Source organism: Temnothorax americanus, unplaced genomic scaffold, assembly GCF_048541705.1.
Source record: "Temnothorax americanus isolate GAGA-0224 unplaced genomic scaffold, ASM4854170v1 Scaffold26, whole genome shotgun sequence".
NCBI classification, from domain to species: Eukaryota; Metazoa; Arthropoda; class Insecta; order Hymenoptera; family Formicidae; genus Temnothorax; species Temnothorax americanus.
This window is the reverse complement of record NW_027509401.1, coordinates 1,194,991-1,215,580: the sequence shown is the minus strand read 5'-3', so window position 1 is coordinate 1,215,580 and position 20,590 is coordinate 1,194,991. Positions and strand designations below refer to the sequence as shown.

Here is a 20,590-nt window from a genome sequence, read left to right as displayed (position 1 = left end):
GGGCGCATCGGCTGGCGCCGGTGGTCGAAGTTAGACCACCCGCCTACAAACCGCGGCAATAAAATATTTTTTTAAAAAAAATTTTTTTAAAACACTAATTTTTTTTTTCCCAAAATTTAATTGTTTATTATGATGTTATAATATAAAATTTTTTAAATTTTGGTATTAAAATTTTAAATATGAAAAAAATTTTTGTATATTAAAAAAAAAAAATTTAAAATCCCCAGTTTTTTTTCGTCGGGGTTTGGGGGTTTGGGGGCTCCGTATGTTTAAAAAAAAACCCCACGGTTTTAACCGTTTTCGTGATGTTTAATTTTACGGGGGGCTATAGTCGATCTCAGGGGGCCCATTTAAAAAATTTTTTAAAAAGGGGCCACTTCAAAATTTTCCCCCCAAAGCGATATAGGTATTTTCACAAGCGCAAATTTAGGTTTTTCTGACGAATGCTTGGGGGGGGACCCCTTTTTTTTTTCGAAAAAAGACGGTGTGTGAAGCTAGCGTCTTTTTTGGCGGAAACTCAAAAAATTTGGGGGGTTCGACTTCCTTTTCAAATTTTAAAAATTTCCCCCCCGGGGGAAAAAACAAATTTTTTTTTTTTTAACCCCCAAAAAAAACGCGGGGGGCCCAAACTAAAAAGCTAGGGGGTTTTAACGCAGCGTCTTTTTTTGGGCCTACACTTTTTTCCCAAAACTACGGTTCTCACAGATTTTCGGATCTAATTTCAAAAATTTTTCTATAAAGAGTTTGCCAAAAAAAAAAAAAAAAAATTAATTAAAAGTACAAAAAAAATTTTTACCAGTAACGTTTTTAACGAGTTGGGGGGGGCCCCGTTGAAATGGGGGAAAATTTCCGATTTATGAAAAAATATTTGAGTAGTTCGAGCATATTGAAGTTTTTTTAAAAAAAAGGTCCGGGGGGTTAAAAATTTTTTTTTTATTTTTTAAAAAAATTTAAATTTTTAACCAAAAAGAAATTTTTGACGGAAAAACGATGAAACGCTAAGCGAAATTGGGGGGTTCCGGTTTTTTTTAAAATATTTTTTTTTTAGTTTCGGAACATATAAAAGGCATTTTAAAAAGAGGGGGGGGCCCCGTTGGCAATTTTTTTGGGGGGAAAATTTTTTTAAATAAATTAAAACACCAAAAAGGGGGGAAATTTTTATCGAAAAAGGTGAGACGCTGGCCGTTTTGGGACATTTTGCGGGTTTTAATTTTTTACAATTTAAAGGGGTTCTAACGTTTTCTAAGGGGTTCTGGCGTTTAAACTTTTTTTAATCTTTTTTTAAAAAAATTTTATCGCCAAAAAAGGGGACTTTTTAAGTGTTACATGGGTTGCCCCCGCTGTAGGAAACTGGAGTTGGGCCCCTTAAAAAAAATTTTTTTTTTGAATAGTTCTGAAACATATAAAAGCAATTTCAAAATTTTTTCCCGGGGCCCCGGCCCGGGAAATTTTTGTAAAATTTTTAAAAAATAAAAACCCCCGGGGGAAAGTCAGGAATATCGAAAATAGGGAGACGCTGGCCTTTATTTGACATTTTTTGCGAGTTTTTTTAAAAATTTTTTCGACAGTTCAAAATTTTTGGTTCTAACTTTTTTTTAAAGGGGTTTTTTGGGCCCCGGATAAAACTTTTTTTAATTTTTTTTTTTAAAAATTTAATTTTTATCCCCGAGAAAGACGCATTTACGGGTATAGGGTGAGGCCCCCGGGGGAAATCTGGGTTTTTGGGGCTTATATAAAAAAATTTTTTAAAATAGTTCTGAACAATAAAACCCCAATTTCAAAATTTTTCCCCGGGCGTTGGCAATTTTAAAAAAATTTTTAAAAAAAATTTTAATTTTAACGGGGGGAAAGTGGGAAATTTTCTTTCGAAAGTAGGGAGGGGGGGGCCCCTCGTTTTGGGGGCATTTCGGGGATTTTTTTTAAAATAATTTTTTTATTTTTTAAAAATTTTTGGTTTTTTAACGTTTTCTAAATTTTTCTGGCAAAAACACATTTTTTAAATTTTTTTTTTAAAAATTTTTTTTATCGCCCGAGAAACGCATTTACGGGGGGGGGGGGTTTGGGACACTGTAGGAAAATGGGGGGTTTTCTGGCTTTAAAAAATTTTTTTTTCTTTTTTTTTTAAAAACCCCAATTTTTTTTAAAAGGGGAATTTTTCTAAATTTTTTCCCGGGCGTTGGAAATTTTTTTAAAATTTTAAATAAATTAATAACGCTCAAAAAGTCAGGAATTTATCGAAAAAGGTGCCCCCTTTGGCCCAAAAAATTTGGGACTTTTTCCCCCCGGGTTTTTTTTTAAAATTTTTTCCCCCCAATTAAAAAACGTTTTTAACTTTTTTTCTAAAAAGTTTGGGGATAAAAATTATTTAATAATTTTTTAAAAAATTTTTTTTTCGCTCGGAAAGACCCCCCATTTACTGAAAGGGGGGTGAGACGGGGGGGGAAAAAATCTCGGAGTTTGGCTTTTAAAAAAATTTTTTTCAAAAATTTTCGGAACATTTTAAAAGCAATTTTAAATTTTTCCCCGGGCGTTGGCAATTTTTAAAAAATTTTTAAAAAAAATTTTTAATTTTAATTTTTCGAAAGTCAGGAATTCACGAAGGGTGGGGGGGGACGGGCCGATTTCGACAGTTCTGCGAGTTTTTTTAAAATTTTTTTTTTACTTTAAAAATTTGTTATAACTTTTTAAAAAAGATTTTCTGGCGAAAATTTTTATTTAATCATTTTTTAAAAATTTAAATTTTTTTACCCCCCGGGAAAAAGGGGACGCATTTACGGGTAAAAGGGTGAGACGCGTAGGAAATCTCGGAATTTGGGGTTTATATAAAATATTTTTCGAATAGTTCGGAACAAAAAAAAAAAAATTTTTCTAAATTTTTCCCCGGGTTTTTGGGGGGCAAAAGGTTAAAAATTTTTTTTTAAATAAATTAAAAACGCTCGAAAGTCAGGAATTCACCCGGAAAGTAGGTGAGAGGGGGGGCCCCGGGTATTCGATTTTTTGGGCGAGTTTATTATAATTTTGTAAAAGTTTAAACCCTTTTTTTAAAAACCCCTTTTAAAAAATTTTATTTGGGGGCGATAAACATTATTTAATCTTTTTTAAAAAAATTTTTTATCCTGGGGGAAAAGGGGGACTTTTTTTAGGGGGACATGGGTGGGCCTTGGGGAAATCTCGGATTTTGGCTTATATAAAATTTTTTCGAATAGTTTGAACAAAAAAAAAGCAATTTTAAAGGTTCCGGGCGTTAAAAAATTTTAAAAAAATTTTTTTAAATAAATTAATAACGCAAAAAAGGGCAGGAATTCATCAAAATAGGGGAGAGGGGGGGCCCCGGGTATTTCAAAATTTTCTGCGAGTTTTTTATAATTTTCGTACAGTTCTAAAACTTTTTTCAAACTTTTTTAAAAAGGGGGTTCTGGCGAAAAACATTTTTAATCTTTTTTTAAAAAAAATTTTTATCGCCCGGGGAAAAAGATTTTTTTAGGGTAAGGGGTGAGTTTTTGGGGGGAAAAATCCGGATTTGGGGGCTAAAAAAAATTTTTTCGTTTTTAGTTCTGAACAAAAAAACCCCAAATTTCTAAATTTTTCCCCGGGCTTAAAAAAAAATTTTAAAAAAATATTTAAATAAATTAATAACGCAAAAAAATTTGGGGGAAAATTTTATCGAAAAAAGGTGGGGATTTTTGGCCGTATTTCGACATACAAAAAATTTTTTATATAAACCAAAACTCCGTATTTCAAACCCCCCCCTCACTAATATCCCGTAAATTGTCTTTTCGGCGAAAAAAATTTTTTTAAAAAAGGATTAAATTTTTTTTTATCGCCGGGGGAAAAACTTTTTAAAAAAAAGTTAAAAAAACGTTCAGAATGTACAAAAATTTAAATTTTAAAAATGGGAAAAAAAACTGTCGAAAGGGGGGCCAGGTTTCACCAAATTTTCGAGGGAAATTCCTGACTTTGGGGGGTTTTAAAATTTTTTTTAAAAATTTTTACAACTTTTTAAAAAAACCCCGGCCCGGAACTCTTTAGAAATTGCTTTTATTTTAGAAACATTCGAAAAATTTTTTTATAAAAAGCCAGAACTCCGAGATTTCCTGGGGGTCCCCCCAAGTACACGAAAAATGCGTTTTTCTCGGAAAAAAATTTTTTTAAAAAAAAATGTTTAAAAAAATGTTATCGCCAGAACTCTTTAAAAATTTTTTGGGAACACTTTCAGAACGGTACGAAAAATAAAAAAAACTCGCAGAACGTCGAAATGGGCCAGCGTCCCCCTTTTTTTTCAAAAAAATTTTCCTGATTTGGGAGCTTTTTAATTTTTTTTAAAAATTTTTTACAACACCCCCAAAAACCCCGGGAAAACCCCTTCTTTGAAATTGCTTTTTTTTTTAAAAAACTATTCGAAAAAATTTTTTATAAAAGGGGGGAAAACCCCGAGTTCCAAAACCCCCGTAAAAACCCTTTGTACACTTTTAAATCCCCCCCTTTCTCGAGCGAAAAAATTTTTTTTAAAAAAATGATTTTTTAAAAAAATGTTTATCCCCAAGAAATTTTTAAAAAACTTTAAAAAACTTTTTGGGGGAAATTGAAAAAAAATTTTATAATAAAACTGCAGAACTGCGAAATACGGCCAGGTTCACCTATTTTCGATAAATTCCGGATTTTCGAGTTTTAAATTTTAAAATTTAAAAAAAATTTTTAAAAACATTGCCAACGCCCGGAATTTTAAAAAAATTTTGCTTCAATGTTCGGGAATTTACTCAAAAAAATTTTTTGGGGAAAAAACCGGGAAACCCCCGGGGATTTCGTTAGCGTTCTTTTTTTTCCCTTTTTTTGGTTTTTTTTTGGGTTTAATTTTTAAAATTTTTTTAAAAAAAAAAACCCCCAAATTTTAAAAAGGGGGGGAAAAATTTTTTAAGAAATTTTTAAATATGCTCAAAAACTACTCGAAAAAATTTTAAAAAGGGGGAAAACCTCCGTTTTTAAAAAGGGGGCGTAAAAAAGGGGGTTTTAAAATTTTCTTTGGTAATTTTTTAATATTTTATAATTAATTTTTTTGTTTTTATGGGGCAGAACCTTTATAGAATTTTATAGAACATAGATCCCCAAAAAAATCTGGGGGGATACAGTGGGGGAAAAACTTGTGTAGGAAAAAGTGACCCCCTTTTTTGAACCAGCGTTTTTTTTTGTACTGCCCGTTTTTTTGGGGTTTAAAAGCCAAGAAATTTTTTTTTTAAAACAAAAAAAGGGAATCAAAAAATTTTTACGGCGCTGGTTTTGATTTCTTGCGCAGTCTTCTCTTTTCGTCTTCCCAGTATTTGGCTTACACGAAGCAGTTCAGATTTTCTGTGCTTTCATCTAAATCTGACAGATCGCTTGCGATCATTACATTTTATTTTTTTGAAAGAATATAATAAGATGGTACCTCGAAGTCAGGTAGTACATTACGTACTTCCAATTTTTGGCGATACATGCTTACCGCATAATGTACTCTTAAGCATGTGTCGCCAAAAATTAGAGGTACACGTTGAAATAAAAACCTTACATAATTACGATGGACATAAGTACCATCAAAAATAGAAGGGAAGTAAGTACCTCGAAGTCAGGAAGTACATTACGTACCTACAATTTTTGGCGACACATGCTTAAGAATGTATTTATCTGCATTACTTGTTTCTTCCAGTTTTTTTTTCAAATACGGATACATGTTTTGTCGGTGGATGACCACAATTTATACACAAAATAAACGATTCTGCTGCTGCTGCTGCTGTATCGCTGTTTAATTTACGAATGTATTCCATGCATTCGCACTGTGACTCCCGGCACGCATCGCGAAATACTCCGCGAATGTCACTGTTTGTGAATATATTTCATGTTAGTTGCGTAAATAATATAACAGTCGTATAAAATGGTATAAGAATCCTTTGCTCTGTCGCGCAACGATATGACACGTCCGTGTCGATGCTACCTAGTGGCTATGCCACTGCTATTCGCGAATGTCTTGTTCAACAAATGTTGCAATCATAGTTGACGCCGAGTACCTCGTATACGTATGTAGGAGGTACATTTGTACGAGGTACATATGTACGTACGAGGTACGTATGTACGGGGTACATACGGGAAACGGGAAGTCTTCTAAAAAACTGTACCTCCTAAAAAATTGTACAGCGAATTTATAAGTGCGGTACTTTCAATCGGTACCTCCTCCTTTATCAGTACCTCGTGTATTCCGTACCTTGTGCTACTGGACCGGGAAAGGTATCTCCTTATAGCAGTATGTAACTCGAAATGTCATTTCCATTTAGAAATTAGTACCTCGAATTTGGAGATACTACGCGGTAACATGCTTAAGAGTGTAATTCTGTGAGGTTTCGGAGATCCCATCCACATTTGTAACTTCTATCGTAACTTCAGAAATACGAACACTATTATATGAGAATTATGAATTTTATTGTTCTCGCGCTAATTTCACAGCGTGCACGGCGATAAACCTTCAACGAAATCGCCGATGTCCCGACAAAGGCGAGGGTGCTTCTGTACCTCGCGTGGTGCTCCTCTAACCTCGCGAGGGTGCTTCTGTACCTCGCGAGGCGGTCCTCTAATGTCGCGAGGCGCTCCTCTACCTCGCGAAACACAAAATGTAGCGACATATATTGCAAGATTAGCTCTTAAAATTTCTTTAGAAGCACTTTGTTTTATTAATTTATTAAACATATTATATTTTTGGGGTAATAACTATTCCGGTAACCATAATGATTTGTCAAAGTAATCTTTTGCATTCTCTTATTTCATTAAATACGAACACTATTATATGAGAATTATGAATTTTATTGTTCTCGCGTTAATTTCACAGCGTGCACGGCGATAAACCTACAACGAAATCACCTATGTCCCTACAAAGGCGAGGGTGCTTCTGTACCTCGCGTGGTGCTCCTCTAACCTCGCGAGGTGCTCCTCTAACCTCGCGAGGCGCTTCTCTACCTCGCGAAACACAATGTAGCGACATATATTGCAAGATTAGCTCTTAAAATTTCTTTAGAAGCACTTCGTTTTATTAATTTATTAAACATATTATATTTTCGGGGAAATAACTATTCCGGTAACCATAATGATTTGTCAAAGTAATCTTTTGCATTCTCTTATTTCATTAAATACGAACACTATTATATGAGAATTATGAATTTTATTGTTCTCGCGCTAATTTCACAGCGTGCACGGCGATAAACCTTCAACGAAATCGCCGATGTCCCGACAAAGGCGAGGGTGCTTCTGTATCTCGCGAGGTGCTCCTCTAATCTTGCGAGGGTGCTTCTGTGCCTCGCGAGGTGCTCTTCTAACCTCGCCAGGGTGCTTCTGTACCTCGCGTGGTGCTCCTCTAACCTCGCGAGGGTGCTTCTGTGCCTCGCGAGGTGCTCCTCTAACCTCGCCAGGGTGCTTCTGTACCTCGCGTGGTGCTCCTCTAACCTCGCGAGGGTGCTTCTGTGCCTCGCGAGGCGCTCCTCTAATCTCGCGAGGCGCTCCTCTACCTCGCGAAACACAAAATGTAGCGACATATATTGCAAGATTAGCTCTTAAAATTTCTTTAGAAGCACTTCGTTTTATTAATTAGTAGCATATTATATTTTCGGTAATAACTATTCCTGAAACCATATAATGATTTGTCAAAGTAATCTTTTGCATTCTCTTATTTTATTAAATACGAACACTATTATATGAGAATTATGAATTTTATTGTTCTCGCGCTAATTTTACAGCGTGCACGGCGATAAACCTTCAACGAAATCGCCGATGTCCCGACAAAGGCGAGGGTGCTTCTGTACTTCGCGAGGTGCTCCTCTAACCTCGCGAGGGTGCTTCTGTATCTCGCGAGGTGCTCCTCTAACCTTGCGAGGGTGCTTCTGTACCTCGCGTGGTGCTCCTCTAACCTCGCGAAGGTGCTTCTGTGCCTCGCGAGGTGCTCCTCTAACCTCGCCAGGGTGCTTCTGTACCTCGCGTGGTGCTCCTCTAATCTCGCGAGGCGCTATTCTACCTCGCGAGGCGCTCCTCTACCTCGCGAAACACAAAATGTAGCGACATATATTGCAAGATTAGCTCTTAAAATTTCTTTAGAAGCACTTCGTTTTATTAATTAGCATATTATATTTTCGGTAATAACTATTCCGGAAACCATATAATGATTTGTCAAAGTAATCTTTTGCATTCTCTTATTTTATTAAATACGAACACTATTATATGAGAATTATGAATTTTATTGTTCTCGCGCTAATTTTACAGCGTGCACGGCGATAAACCTTCAACGAAATCGCCGATGTCCCGACAAAGGCGAGGGTGCTTCTGTACTTCGCGAGGTGCTCCTCTAACCTCGCGAGGGTGCTTCTGTATCTCGCGAGGTGCTCCTCTAACCTCGCCAGGGTGCTTCTGTACCTCGCGTGGTGCTCCTCTATCCTCGCGAGGGTGCTTCTGTGCCTCGCGAGGCGCTCCTCTAACCTCGCTAGGGTGCTTCTGTACCTCGCGTGGTGCTCCTCTAACCTCACGAGGTGCTCTTCTTCTAACCTCGCGAGGCGCTTCTTTACCTCGCGAAACACAAAATGTAGCGACATATATTGCAAGATTAGCTCTTAAAATTTCTTTAGAAGCACTTCGTTTTATTAATTTATTAAACATATTATATTTTCGGAAATAACTATTCCGGTAACCATAATGATTTGTCAAAGTAATCTTTTGCATTCTCTTATTTCATTAAATACGAACACTATTATATGAGAATTATGAATTTTATTGTTCTCGCGCTAATTTCACAGCGTGCACGGCGATAAACCTTCAACGAAATCGCCGATGTCCCGACAAAGGCGAGGGTGCTTCTGTAACTCGCGAGGTGCTCCTCTAACCTCGCGAGGGTGCTTCTGTACCTCGCGTGGTGCTCCTCTAACCTCGCGAGGGTGCTTCTGTGCCTCGCGAGGCGCTCCTCTAACCTCGCCAGGGTGTTTCTGTACTTCGCGAGGTGCTCCTCTAACCTCGCGAGGGTGCTTCTGTACCTCGCGTGGTGCTCCTCTATCCTCGCGAGGGTGCTTCTGTGCCTCGCGAGGCGCTCCTCTAATCTCGCGAGGCGCTCCTCTACCTCGCGAAACACAAAATGTAGCGACATATATTGCAAGATTAGCTCTTAAAATTTCTTTAGAAGCACTTCGTTTTATTAATTAGCATATTATATTTTCGGTAATAACTATTCCGGAAACCATATAATGATTTGTCAAAGTAATCTTTTGCATTCTCTTATTTTATTAAATACGAACACTATTATATGAGAATTATGAATTTTATTGTTCTCGCGCTAATTTCACAGCGTGCACGGCAATAAACCTACAACGAAATCACCTATGTCCCTACAAAGGCGAGGGTGCTTCTGTACCTCGCGTGGTGCTCCTCTAACCTCGCGAGGCGCTCCTCTAACCTCGCGTGGCGCTCCTCTACCTCGCGAAACACAAAATGTAGCGACATATATTGCAAGATTAGCTCTTAAAATTTCTTTAGAAGCACTTCGTTTTATTAATTTATTAAACATATTATATTTTCGGAAATAACTATTCCGGTAACCATAATGATTTGTCAAAGTAATCTTTTGCATTCTCTTATTTCATTAAATACGAACACTATTATATGAAAATTATGAATTTTATTGTTTTCGCGCTAATTTCACAGCGTGCACAGCGATAAACCTACAACGAAATCACCTATGTCCCTACAAAGGCGAGGGTGCTTCTGTACCTCGCGAGGTGCTCCTCTAACCTCGCGAGGGTGCTTCTGTGCCTCGCGAGGTGCTCCTCTAACCTCGCCAGGGTGCTTCTGTGTCTCGCGAGGTGTTCTTCTAATTTCGCCAGGGCGCTCCTTTACCTCGCGAAACACAAAATGTAGCGACATATATTGCAAGATTAGCTCTTAAAATTTCTTTAGAAGCACTTCGTTTTATTAATTAGCATATTATATTTTCGGAAATAACTATTCCGGTAACCATAATTTTAAAAAAAGGTAAAAAAGGCGCCAAGTACACGTATAGTAGTGTATATGTTGTTACCTAAAAAAAAAGAAAGTGGTAGTATTATACCTCGAAAAAACCTAAGTAACAAGTGGTAGATCTTTATATCTCGAAAAATTTCGAAAAAATCTAAGCAGTAGTAACTTTATGTTACCTAAAAAAAAAGAAAGTGGTTATAGTATTATACCTCGAAAAAACCTAAGTAACAAGTGGTAGATCTTTATATCTCGAAAAATCTCGAAAAAATCTAAGCAGTAGTAACTTTATTTCCGAAAAATTATAACCCAAGTGATACACGTCACAAAATTATGTTACCTTATCAAAAAGAAGAGTCGCGCTTCAAGTGATCTATTACAATTACAAAAAAGAAATGATATCTCTTTAAATTAGAGCGCCAATTACAGAGAGAACATGTATATTGCCTCAAAAAATAAATGTTGCACTACTTTGAAAAATCTTTACATTGTGTCAATTAGAAAAGAATGTATGATAACAATTTTATAAGATTAAAAAATTTTATTTAAATTTAACAAGGGAATACAAGATATTTAAATACAAAGTTTACATGTGTATTTTTTAATGGTCAAAAAGAATTACAGAGGTAACAGTACAAAATAAAAATATTCTATTAAAATACATAAATTTTATTTATGTACAATATTTTTATTTTGTACTGTTACCTCTGTAATTCTTTGTGACCATTAAAAAATACACATGTAAACTTTGTATTTAAATATCTTGTATTCCCTTGTTAAATTTAAATAAAATTTTTTAATCTTATAAAATTGTTATCATACATTCTTTTCTAATTGACACAATGTAAAGATTTTTCAAAGTAGTGCAACATTTATTTTTTGAGGCAATATACATGTTCTCTCTGTAATTGGCGCTCTAATTTAAAGAGATATCATTTCTTTTTTGTAATTGTAATAGATCACTTGAAGCGCGACTCTTCTTTTTGATAAGGTAACATAATTTTGTGACGTGTATCACTTGGGTTATAATTTTTCGGAAATAAAGTTACTACTGCTTAGATTTTTTCGAGATTTTTCGAGATATAAAGATCTACCACTTTTTACTTAGGTTTTTTCGAGGTATAATACTACCACTTTCTTTTTTTTTAGGTAACATAAAGTTACTACTGCTTAGATTTTTTCGAGATTTTTCGAGATATAAAGATCTACCACTTTTTACTTAGGTTTTTTCGAGGTATAATACTACCACTTTCTTTTTTTTTAGGTTGCAAAGATACCTCAAAAAGAAAGAGAAATATGAAAAAAATCATATTTTCTTTAGTGTGGCATATTTTCCCAAGTTACTCTACTTCTTTAATTCTTTCTGATTAAAATGATTTTTTGTAATATTAAAAATTTGTTAAGGAGACTTAAGAAGCTATTACACTTGGGTTAAAATAAGAAGACCCTTGAATGGGAACACAAAGGTACCACTTAGGTTTTATTCTTTAAAAGTAGTTGGACAACAATAATTTTTCAAAGCAATATACATATTCTCTTTGCAATTGGAGCAATTTAATTTGAAGATTTCACATCTTTTTTTTAAATACATGTCACTTGGGTTGAGTTAGGTAACATAATTTTGTAAAGGAAAAATAAAGCTACCACTTAAATTGGATTTTTGAATTTACAAAATACATTGGCGCTTTTTTTTACCTGTTTAACAATTTCAATCATCACATTTTTTCACATTTTCTTCAATTTTTCACGTTTTCTCCGCTACGGGCGTAATTTTTATGGCCATTTTCGGATTCTACGACTCAAAATACGTAAGAATATGTAGAATTTATTCGTTTCTCTAATAGTTCCCAAAACTTTAATTTAGAATACCCTCCTTTGGTCAATATGACGTTAAATTGACGTCATTTTGATTGCGATGTGTTTCTTGGGTACTTTTGGATTAAATAATGTTAATATATATGTAACTTTATTTTGGTTAATAGTATCTTTATTTTTGAAAACTGATAATAATTAAATAAATACAAAATATAAAATGTAAGTATTTTATAACAAAATTTGTTTCTTAATATTATAATTTTGATTTTTACAATTCTTTACGTCGTGTACGTTATTAAAACGTCGCTAATTAAACGTCACTAAAACGTTATTAAAACGTTACTTAAAGGCCAAAAAAATCATAAAGTCACATCTTTTTAACGTTTTGAAATGTCGTTATTAGTCTAGTGACAGTTTGTCATTTTTCTGTTATTTTCACGTCATTTTTAGTCATCTACATTTGTCTTTTTTTTTTTTCATTTTATGACCAAATTTTGACGTTATTTTGACGTATGCTTGCTAGTTGAGAAAGAAATAATCAATACGTAGATGTATAGAATATTTAATAAAAAATTTCAAATTTTTAAAAAAATATTTTTTTATTTTTTTGTGTATTATTTTTAACATTTTAACCTTTTTTTAAATTTTGAACTCTTTTTCTTATATTCTGTGTGTATATGCACATAATTTCTTATCTTTTCGAAATAAGGCGGCACGACTTACTTGCACTTTATTTCTGCATAAACTCAATAATAGTCTAAGTATTCTATATAGATATGCCTATGATCTTGGAGTTCGTATTTAATAACTTGATATATTACAAATTTTGAAAAAATTTAAAACTTTATTTTGACAGAATATATTTAACCATTTTAGATTTAATATAATTTTATAATAAAACAATATATGTATGTATAACCTTAATATTATATGTTTGTTTATGTGTATGTGAAAAACTCTTATATTTTAATAAATAGTTGAAAACTATTTGGCAGATATATTTGAATGGTTTAAATTACAATTTTCTTGTAATGCAACCCAATTTAAACATAACTCGCTCTTATTAATTTCAATCTTTGTAACAAAATTCTTTTTAAAGAGAAAATATTTTAACAATAGGATACTTAATTTCGAATAACATAAAAATTTTCAACACATTATGTGATAAACTACATGAAATCTTTTTACAATTTTACCTTGATTTTTTCAAAATTGTATAACTAATAATAAAATAATGTAGCATGTGAACGGAAATTATATTCAACATAATAACGGACATGCTTTTTCTCTTATTGTTAGTTTGAAAAAAAGTTTTTTTTTTTGTTGAATTATGTTATCTGTCCAATTTGTTTTCCGTTACGTACACGGGGAGAGATGGATTATCATAATATCCATAGATTTGCTGTGAGGACGGCGGAAGTGAGCTCATGGCATGCATCATGTGTATCGGTTGCACATAGGGCATCATTTGCACGGGAGTGGCTGATGGGTTTGAATTGTTACCGCCACGTTCTAGAGTTGAGCCATTGTACGAGCTTACATAAAGATCGTGAGGATTGATCTTGCCCGAGTAAGCACTCGCTGGCCGAATCATCGATGCTTCGTGAATGCTAGACGCTGCCATCGCTGCAATTCTTGCTTCCTGCATTTGGTTACTCCAGCGTAATCGACAGATGCAGATCGTAATGATAATGATCGCGATAAATGCCACTACACCGCCGACGATGCCGATAATCAGGGTGTCATCAGTATTTGAAATGTTGCTGAGTGTAGATGTACCTGTTATCAATCAATACATGTTGTAAACATATTAAAAAATATGAATCTGCTTAAGGGGGTATTCAAGTAAACAAAATCGGTTTAAAAAGCTGATTTTTTAAATATTATTTGTTTAATTATGTTAAAATGTGTAAAACATGTATACAAAGCGGTTTAGCGAAATTTTAAACATTAATAAAGTTATAGATATTTGAAAAGGTTAGTGTCTTGAGTCGAATATAGGTATATAGATTATAGTCAATATATAGTCAATATAGATAGACATAATCAACATAGATTGCTGAAGCTCCATGCCGCTATAAACCAATTTTTTATCATAAAAGATTTTTAGAATTTTATTAGAAGATTGTTTGGGATTCTCTTTATTTATTTCTCTCATCAATATAAGTTTAAATACATTAATTTGGATCTTCGATCCCAAAAGGGAACATCTGCATTGGGAAAAAGACAATAGAAATTACAATGTATGTGGCAGTTTGTATATTTAATGAAAAATACAGACCAATACCCAAGTAGCAAAGATGACGTCTAAAGACGTCTTATTGACGTCATAGACGTCATTAAGACGTTATTAAGACGTTATTTGACGTCACTTTGCTACTTGGGTATTGTGTGTGAAAATAATGAAAGTGATGAGAATAAAACAAAAGTGGATATAAAACAAAAGTTTTCAGTAAACAGAGACAGGAAATAAATTAACAGTCCTGAAAGACGATCAACAAAGTAGCTAGAAACGTTTATAAGAAAGAGAAGGTGGCTTAAATTAATTTCTTTATAAGATAAGAAAATATTTTTTATATTTAATACAATTATTAAATATATATAAATAATTTATGACTAATACAATTATTTAAAAACATGTAAAAACGTCCTACAAACATGTAAATAAATAAATAAGACGTATCTAATAAATTATCAAAAATTGCTTCGTAGACTCCTGCACTATGTGATACCCGAGGTCTCACTTTAGCTGATCTACGCAGCGAAGAATTATCACAATCAGGTGAATCAGGTCTCTCACAGGCTCGTCTCTTATACTAGCACGTAATGATTTTTTATTGCGAGAAAGTACTGGCGCGTGGTAGCCGCGTCGCGGAAGCGCGTGTTACTAGTGCTCGTGGTTGCCGAGTGCTCTCGCGAAATCGCGGTCTACGTCTTCGCGCTTGTCGCGAGTTATCAATCGTTGTGGTGAACAGTTTACGGTGTGTGCACAATGGTCTGACACTGTCACATTCAATATTAAATCATTAAATTATTAAATTTTATATTTTATTATTAAATTTTCAACAATAAAAATTAATGCAATATTAAACAGTATACGTTATATATACCTTTTGACACCAAGATTTATCATTTATCTTTATATTGAAAACTTTGATAATTATATTTATATAAAGTTAATGTTTTATTAGAAATTAAATTGTGTGAATTAAAATAGAATATAAAATATTATAAATGTTTAAATATATTCCCAAAAATTGTTTAAAAATTAATTATTTAAAATTATTTAGTAATTTTTTTGAAATTGCTAATAAAATTTAAATATAATTTTTTTAGAAACATTATATGTACAAGTCTATTATACATCTATAATAAATGTATAATGGACGTTTGTAGTGGATTTGTAGGAAACATCTATTATGGAGATAGTATGGATCTATATTAGAGTTCTATCTGACTTCCACCGTAGAGATAGACAGTTGCATGGAGCTATAAAGGTTGTATGGACGTCGTTTATGTTTTTTAATACTCAAAAAACTGCTATATTGTTCAAACTTTTTTGTTAATAATTTTTTAATAAAGAACGTGCGATTAAAACCTTCTGAAGATTACTCAGGAGGGTGACCTCTATAATATATGTCAAGGTAATAGGAGCTGGGTTTTCTTTTGTCAATATTTACCGAAATGTGCAAAGATGTTATATACATTTTAATGCATAATTAAGAATGACGTGACTTACCTGTATGATCATTATTATAGTGGTTATTTCGATTGTTTTGTACTGTTGGTGCAACGGTCCAGATGATCTCTGGTTCTAGAGTTGTTGATTTTGTCAACGGTGTGGTTTCTGTCGTTTGTAATTTTGTCAGCGTTGTACGATTGCACAAGAAATACTCCTTTGTGAGATTACTCAGCAGTGTACCCATTAAATAGTCCGGTTTGGCACAGATAACAGTAGGCGCTTTATTATCCAATGATTTAAGCCATTTCCACAGATGTCTCACTTCACAACTGCAGTTGATCGGGTTGTTATCCAATCCACTAATTCTTACGAAAGCTCTACGTTCATCCAAAGCATTTAATAACTGAGGAGGTAGATTGGTAAACTTGCTACCAGAGACATTCAGTTCAATTTTAGTAGAACGCGGAACTGGAAAAAAGAGAGCTGTTGGTATCGAATCCACGAAAGTATCCTTCAAACTCAGTAGCAATCTTGGTCCCCGCACACCGACCAGTGAACTTGAAAGGATGTTGCGTAGTCTTTCCCCTCGTAATGTCAGATCTCGTAAATAAGGATGAATTCGCACTGATAACTGCTCGTTGCCCACCGACGAATCCTTTATTTCGATATCCAATATCTCTAGATTTGTCATATGCTTTAAAATACCCTGTACGTCAAAATATCCCAATTTGGGATAGTTATAGGCATGTAGAAGTCGCAATTTTGTCAGCGATCTAAATGCATTTTTTTCAATTCTAGTACAATTCAGCAAATTCACCATTTTTAAGGAGTGTAGCATAGCTAATCCGTCGAAGTTGCTCTCGTTAATGTTCTTCAATTCGTTATTGGAAATATCTAGACTCTGAAGTACTGGCAGATTTTTGAAGGTTCTGATCAGATTCGTGAAATCTGTCAGACGGTTTTTTGACACATCTAGACTTTCTAACATCGTAGTACGCTCGAACATAACCGGGTTAATATCTGTGATCGTATTGCCCGAAAGATTTAAATGCCTGAGAAATGGCGTCTCTAGTCTGGGAATAGTCTTAATACTTGTATTAGCAAGATTCAGCGAGCGCAGAACTTTTGCTTCGCCCAGAATGCCGCGTATTGCGTTCTCACTCAAAGGATTTTCAGAAAGATCAAGTTCCTTCACATTATTGATAATATCTTGTGTGAACACTTCCAATACTCGATTGTGAGCTAATTTTAGGCTGAATAACGATACAAATTGCCGTTGCAATGCGCGGATTGGTATCTCATTAAAACGATTACCAGATAAATCGATTCTTTCCACGGCGTGAACTCTCGACGAGTCGAAAATGGTCTCAGGTAACAATGCAAGTCGATTGTTGCGTAAATCCAGAGATTCTAATCGAAGTAGACCTTCCATTGTGCGTTCGTTCAGCGTTTCGAGAACATTGCCAGATAAATCTAGCAATTGGAGCTGTGTGGAATTATAGAAAGCCAATTCGTCCACCTGTAATAATTTTATTTTTAACAATATGTAAATAGTTACATTTTTTATTAATAATATATATTTTGTTACAGTTAAACTTTCATATTTTTAGCACTTCCGCATTCTTGATGCAGTATTTTTAATTATATTTTTAATGACTTTTCTTACGTCATTTGTTTAATATTTTATGTTTATCACTGTATTACTTTATTATCTTACTTGGTTGAGTAGAATAAAATTATCATTATAATCAAAACGTTTTTACATTTTGTGCATCTGTCATTGAAAAAATGGAAAGGATAGAGTGCTAAGAATAAGGAAATTTGACTTTTATATATTTTTTTTCTTTTTTATTCTATTTTTTCAATTGTTTTTATATTTTTTTTTTGCTTCCTCATAGAGGAAGCTTTGTGATGGTGAAACATTTTTTTTTTTTTGAGATTTTAAAGGAAATAGATTTAGAATGTTCTAAAATGTCGAGAAATCATATTCCGAAAGTATGTGTGTGTGTGTGTGTGTGTGTGTGCGTGTGCGTGTGCGTGTGCGTGTGCGTGTGTGTGTGTGGGTGTGGGTGTGGGTGTGGGTGTGTGCGCGCGAATTTTTTGTACACGCATCTACTTCTACAATTTTTTAGATACCGGGTTGAAGTTTTGCACACAAATAAAGTATCATAGAAAGTATGTTCTCCTCCAATTTTATTAAAATCCGTCTACCGGTATGGATTTTAAGAGGATTTTCATTTTTCAGAAAAGCGTGTTTTACGCTATAGCTTTCTCAATATTTGAGATATCAATCTATTTCTAATTTTATTATATTTTTCAATTTTTTCTACTTCTATATTTTATATATAATTCTTTAAAATTTGATTAATCAGTTCTTGAGTTATAGAAATTTCAGTAAACTTGGCTGTTTCTTTTTAACAGAAATTGGTAACTTCTTTATATTAACAATTTTTATCAATTCTATTATATTTTTCAGTCTTTTTTACCACTATTTCATATATAATTCGTTAAGATTAGTTCTGGACCTAGTTGATTAAACCAATTTCTGGTGAAAAAAAAAACCAAGTTTACTGAAATTTCTATAAGACTTGGTTAGTGGAGCGTGTGTGTTGTGCATGCGTGTGAGAGTTGCGGATAAATTAGACGAGAGTTTAGAAAGAAATAGGAGGTGAGGTAGGCGCTAAACCTATAGACATTTAGGAAGAATAACTTAAATTTAGGATAGAATAATAGATGTAGTAAAGAAATATTAAATAGTGAAGGAAAAGAGCGCTAAATGTTTTAGAGAGAAAGAGAGGTTAGGTGAGAGAAGGCGGGAAAATAACGTGGTGCGTTCCAAAAGGGAGCGAGATTTGCGTTACTCATAGAGTAGGTAGCGACATAAACAGAACAGTCTATAGGCATATAGGCAGCGGTTAAGGAGATTGACTAGAAAGAGAGCGTGAACGAGTGACGTACAGGATGGAGGGAGAGCCAGGCGAGAATGAGAAGGTAGTAAAAAGGAATTTTGTCACACCAAAAGGAGAGAAAAAAAGAAAAAAAAAGACTTACAAAGAAGGCGTTGAGAATGAGAGAAAGATCGAGCTCGACCAGCATACTGGATTATGTGAAAACAGTATGGCATGTGAGATAGCGAAAGCTAAGAGGAAAAGAAAGGAAAAAGAACAACTTGCGGAGGAAATTTTCAAAAAAGGTAACAAAACTGTGAGAACGCCACCAGGAATAGACAAATCGAAGGAAGGAGTCGGTGCTGCAGGAAAGAAGAGAGAAGAGGAAGGAGAGTTGTCAACAACAAAGTAGGATGAAAAGGATGGTTTGTTGTTAGCAATCCTGAGAGAAATTAGAGACGAAATGAGAGAGATGAGAGAGAGGATGAGCGTCTTAGAAGAAGGATGGAGAAAAAAAGAAGAATGGATAGAGGAAAGAATGTATAAGATAGAGGAGAGACTATCGAAGATCGAACGAAGGAGTGAAAACATAACGGAAGAGGCAACCGGCGGCAAAAGGAGATTGTGGGAAAGGTGGCGGAGATGGTTAGAAAGAGAGAAAGAAATATGAAGGAAAGGAAGGAAAAGAAAAATAATCTAGTGATCAGAGGATTACATAAAGAGGAAAACAAAAGCTTAATAGACACAGCGGAGACGTTTCTTGAGAGGGAGTTTGGCGCAAAAACGGGAGTAAAGAAGATGCGGTCAACAGGCAAAGAAGGAAGAGAGATATTAATAGTTGAAATGGACTGGTGGGAATCGAAGGATAATATCATGGAGGAGAAGAAGAAGCTGGGAAGGTGGGAAGTAAGAACATTTTCATTGATCACGACCTTTGAGGACAGAGAAGTGCAAAGACGGATAAAAGAACAGGCATGGAAAGAGAAAACAGAAGGAAAATGGGTGAAAATAGGTTATAGGAAGCTAGAAGTACAAGGTAGAAAGTATGTATGGAGCGAGGAAAAAAAAATTAATAAAAAAAAGAAAAATTCATAAAGGGAAGCCAAGCATTGGAGGCGTGTAGAGATGAGGTGGTGGCGGACGTAGTTAACGTGGATAATGCAAGTAATGAGGAAGAGGGAGAAAGGGAGAGAGATAACCGCCGTAAGGGAAGAGGAAAGATTGAAATACTCTTCTGGAATGTAGCAGGATTAGTAAACAAAGATAGGGATTTCTAGAGATATATTAGGGAATTCGATTTTGTAAGTTTAAGCGAAACATGGGTAGACGCAGAAAAATAGGATAATGTTAAATGTTTATTGCCGAACATACACGAATGGGTGTGCAGTCATGCGAAGAAAATAAAAAAGAAAGGCAGAGCGATAGGAGGTTCTGTATTGGAAAGAAGAAAAAAGTTAGAGGGAATTAGGATCAACAATGATTAAAAATGAGGAAGAAGGTCTAATACTGTCGGAAATTTTGACGGACGGTGAAAGAATTAACATTATTTCGGTCTACAATAAGGATAATTGGAGTAGGGTAGAGGAGACAATAGAGAGAAGGTTAGGAAAGAAGGATAGAGAGCATATTATAATAGGAGGGGATTTTAATATAAGAACAGGAGAATTGGGAGGGGGAGAAGAAAAGGAAGGTAATATAGAGGAGAGGAGAAGTAAAGACAAAATAATAGGGACAGGGGGTAGGAACTTAACAGATTTCATATAAAGCAAGAGATGGTACTTACTAAACGGCACAACGAACGGCGACTGGAACGGCGAATATACTTTTGTAGGACCGAGAGGAAACACAGTGATAGACTATATGATGGTTTGCGAGAGAATGTATCATAGAATAGAAAAGTTCGAGGTAGATGCGAGGGTGGACCAGACCACATGCCTGTCTGTGCGACAATTGAGGATAAAGAAAGAAGAGAGGAAGAAGAGGAGGCGACTAACGCAAACAGCGTAGAGTCAACAGAAGGAAAATGGAGGATCCGTTGGGATAAGGAGGCAATAAGGAGATATAAGGAAAAAACAAACAAGAATATATTTGTGGAGACACAGCAAGAAGAAACTATAGAGGAAAAATGGACAAATCTTAAAAAGATGATACATGAGGCTGTGGTAAAGAAAAAGGTAAATACGACGAGGAGAGAGATGGG

General features: G+C 34.5%; 2 protein-coding genes across 21 annotated transcripts in view; one reads left to right on the top strand and one right to left on the bottom strand.

The window, feature by feature from the left end:
- The window catches only part of LOC143899235 (uncharacterized), a 157,941-nt gene that overhangs the window by 1,400 nt on the left and 135,951 nt on the right, over positions 1 to 20,590 (top strand). The window lies entirely within an intron of this gene.
- The window catches only part of LOC143899226 (uncharacterized), a 35,486-nt gene continuing 26,866 nt past the window's right edge, over positions 11,971 to 20,590 (bottom strand). For all 9 annotated transcript variants that reach the window (XM_077409338.1, XM_077409337.1, XM_077409341.1 and 6 more), the window contains 2 exons: positions 15,560 to 17,021; positions 11,971 to 13,599 (listed from right to left, as the gene is read on the bottom strand). In XM_077409338.1, coding sequence (XP_077265464.1) covers positions 13,154 to 13,599; positions 15,560 to 17,021 — 1,908 coding nt within the window. In that variant the 3' untranslated portion in view covers positions 11,971 to 13,153. The remainder of the gene's footprint in view (positions 13,600 to 15,559; positions 17,022 to 20,590) is intronic.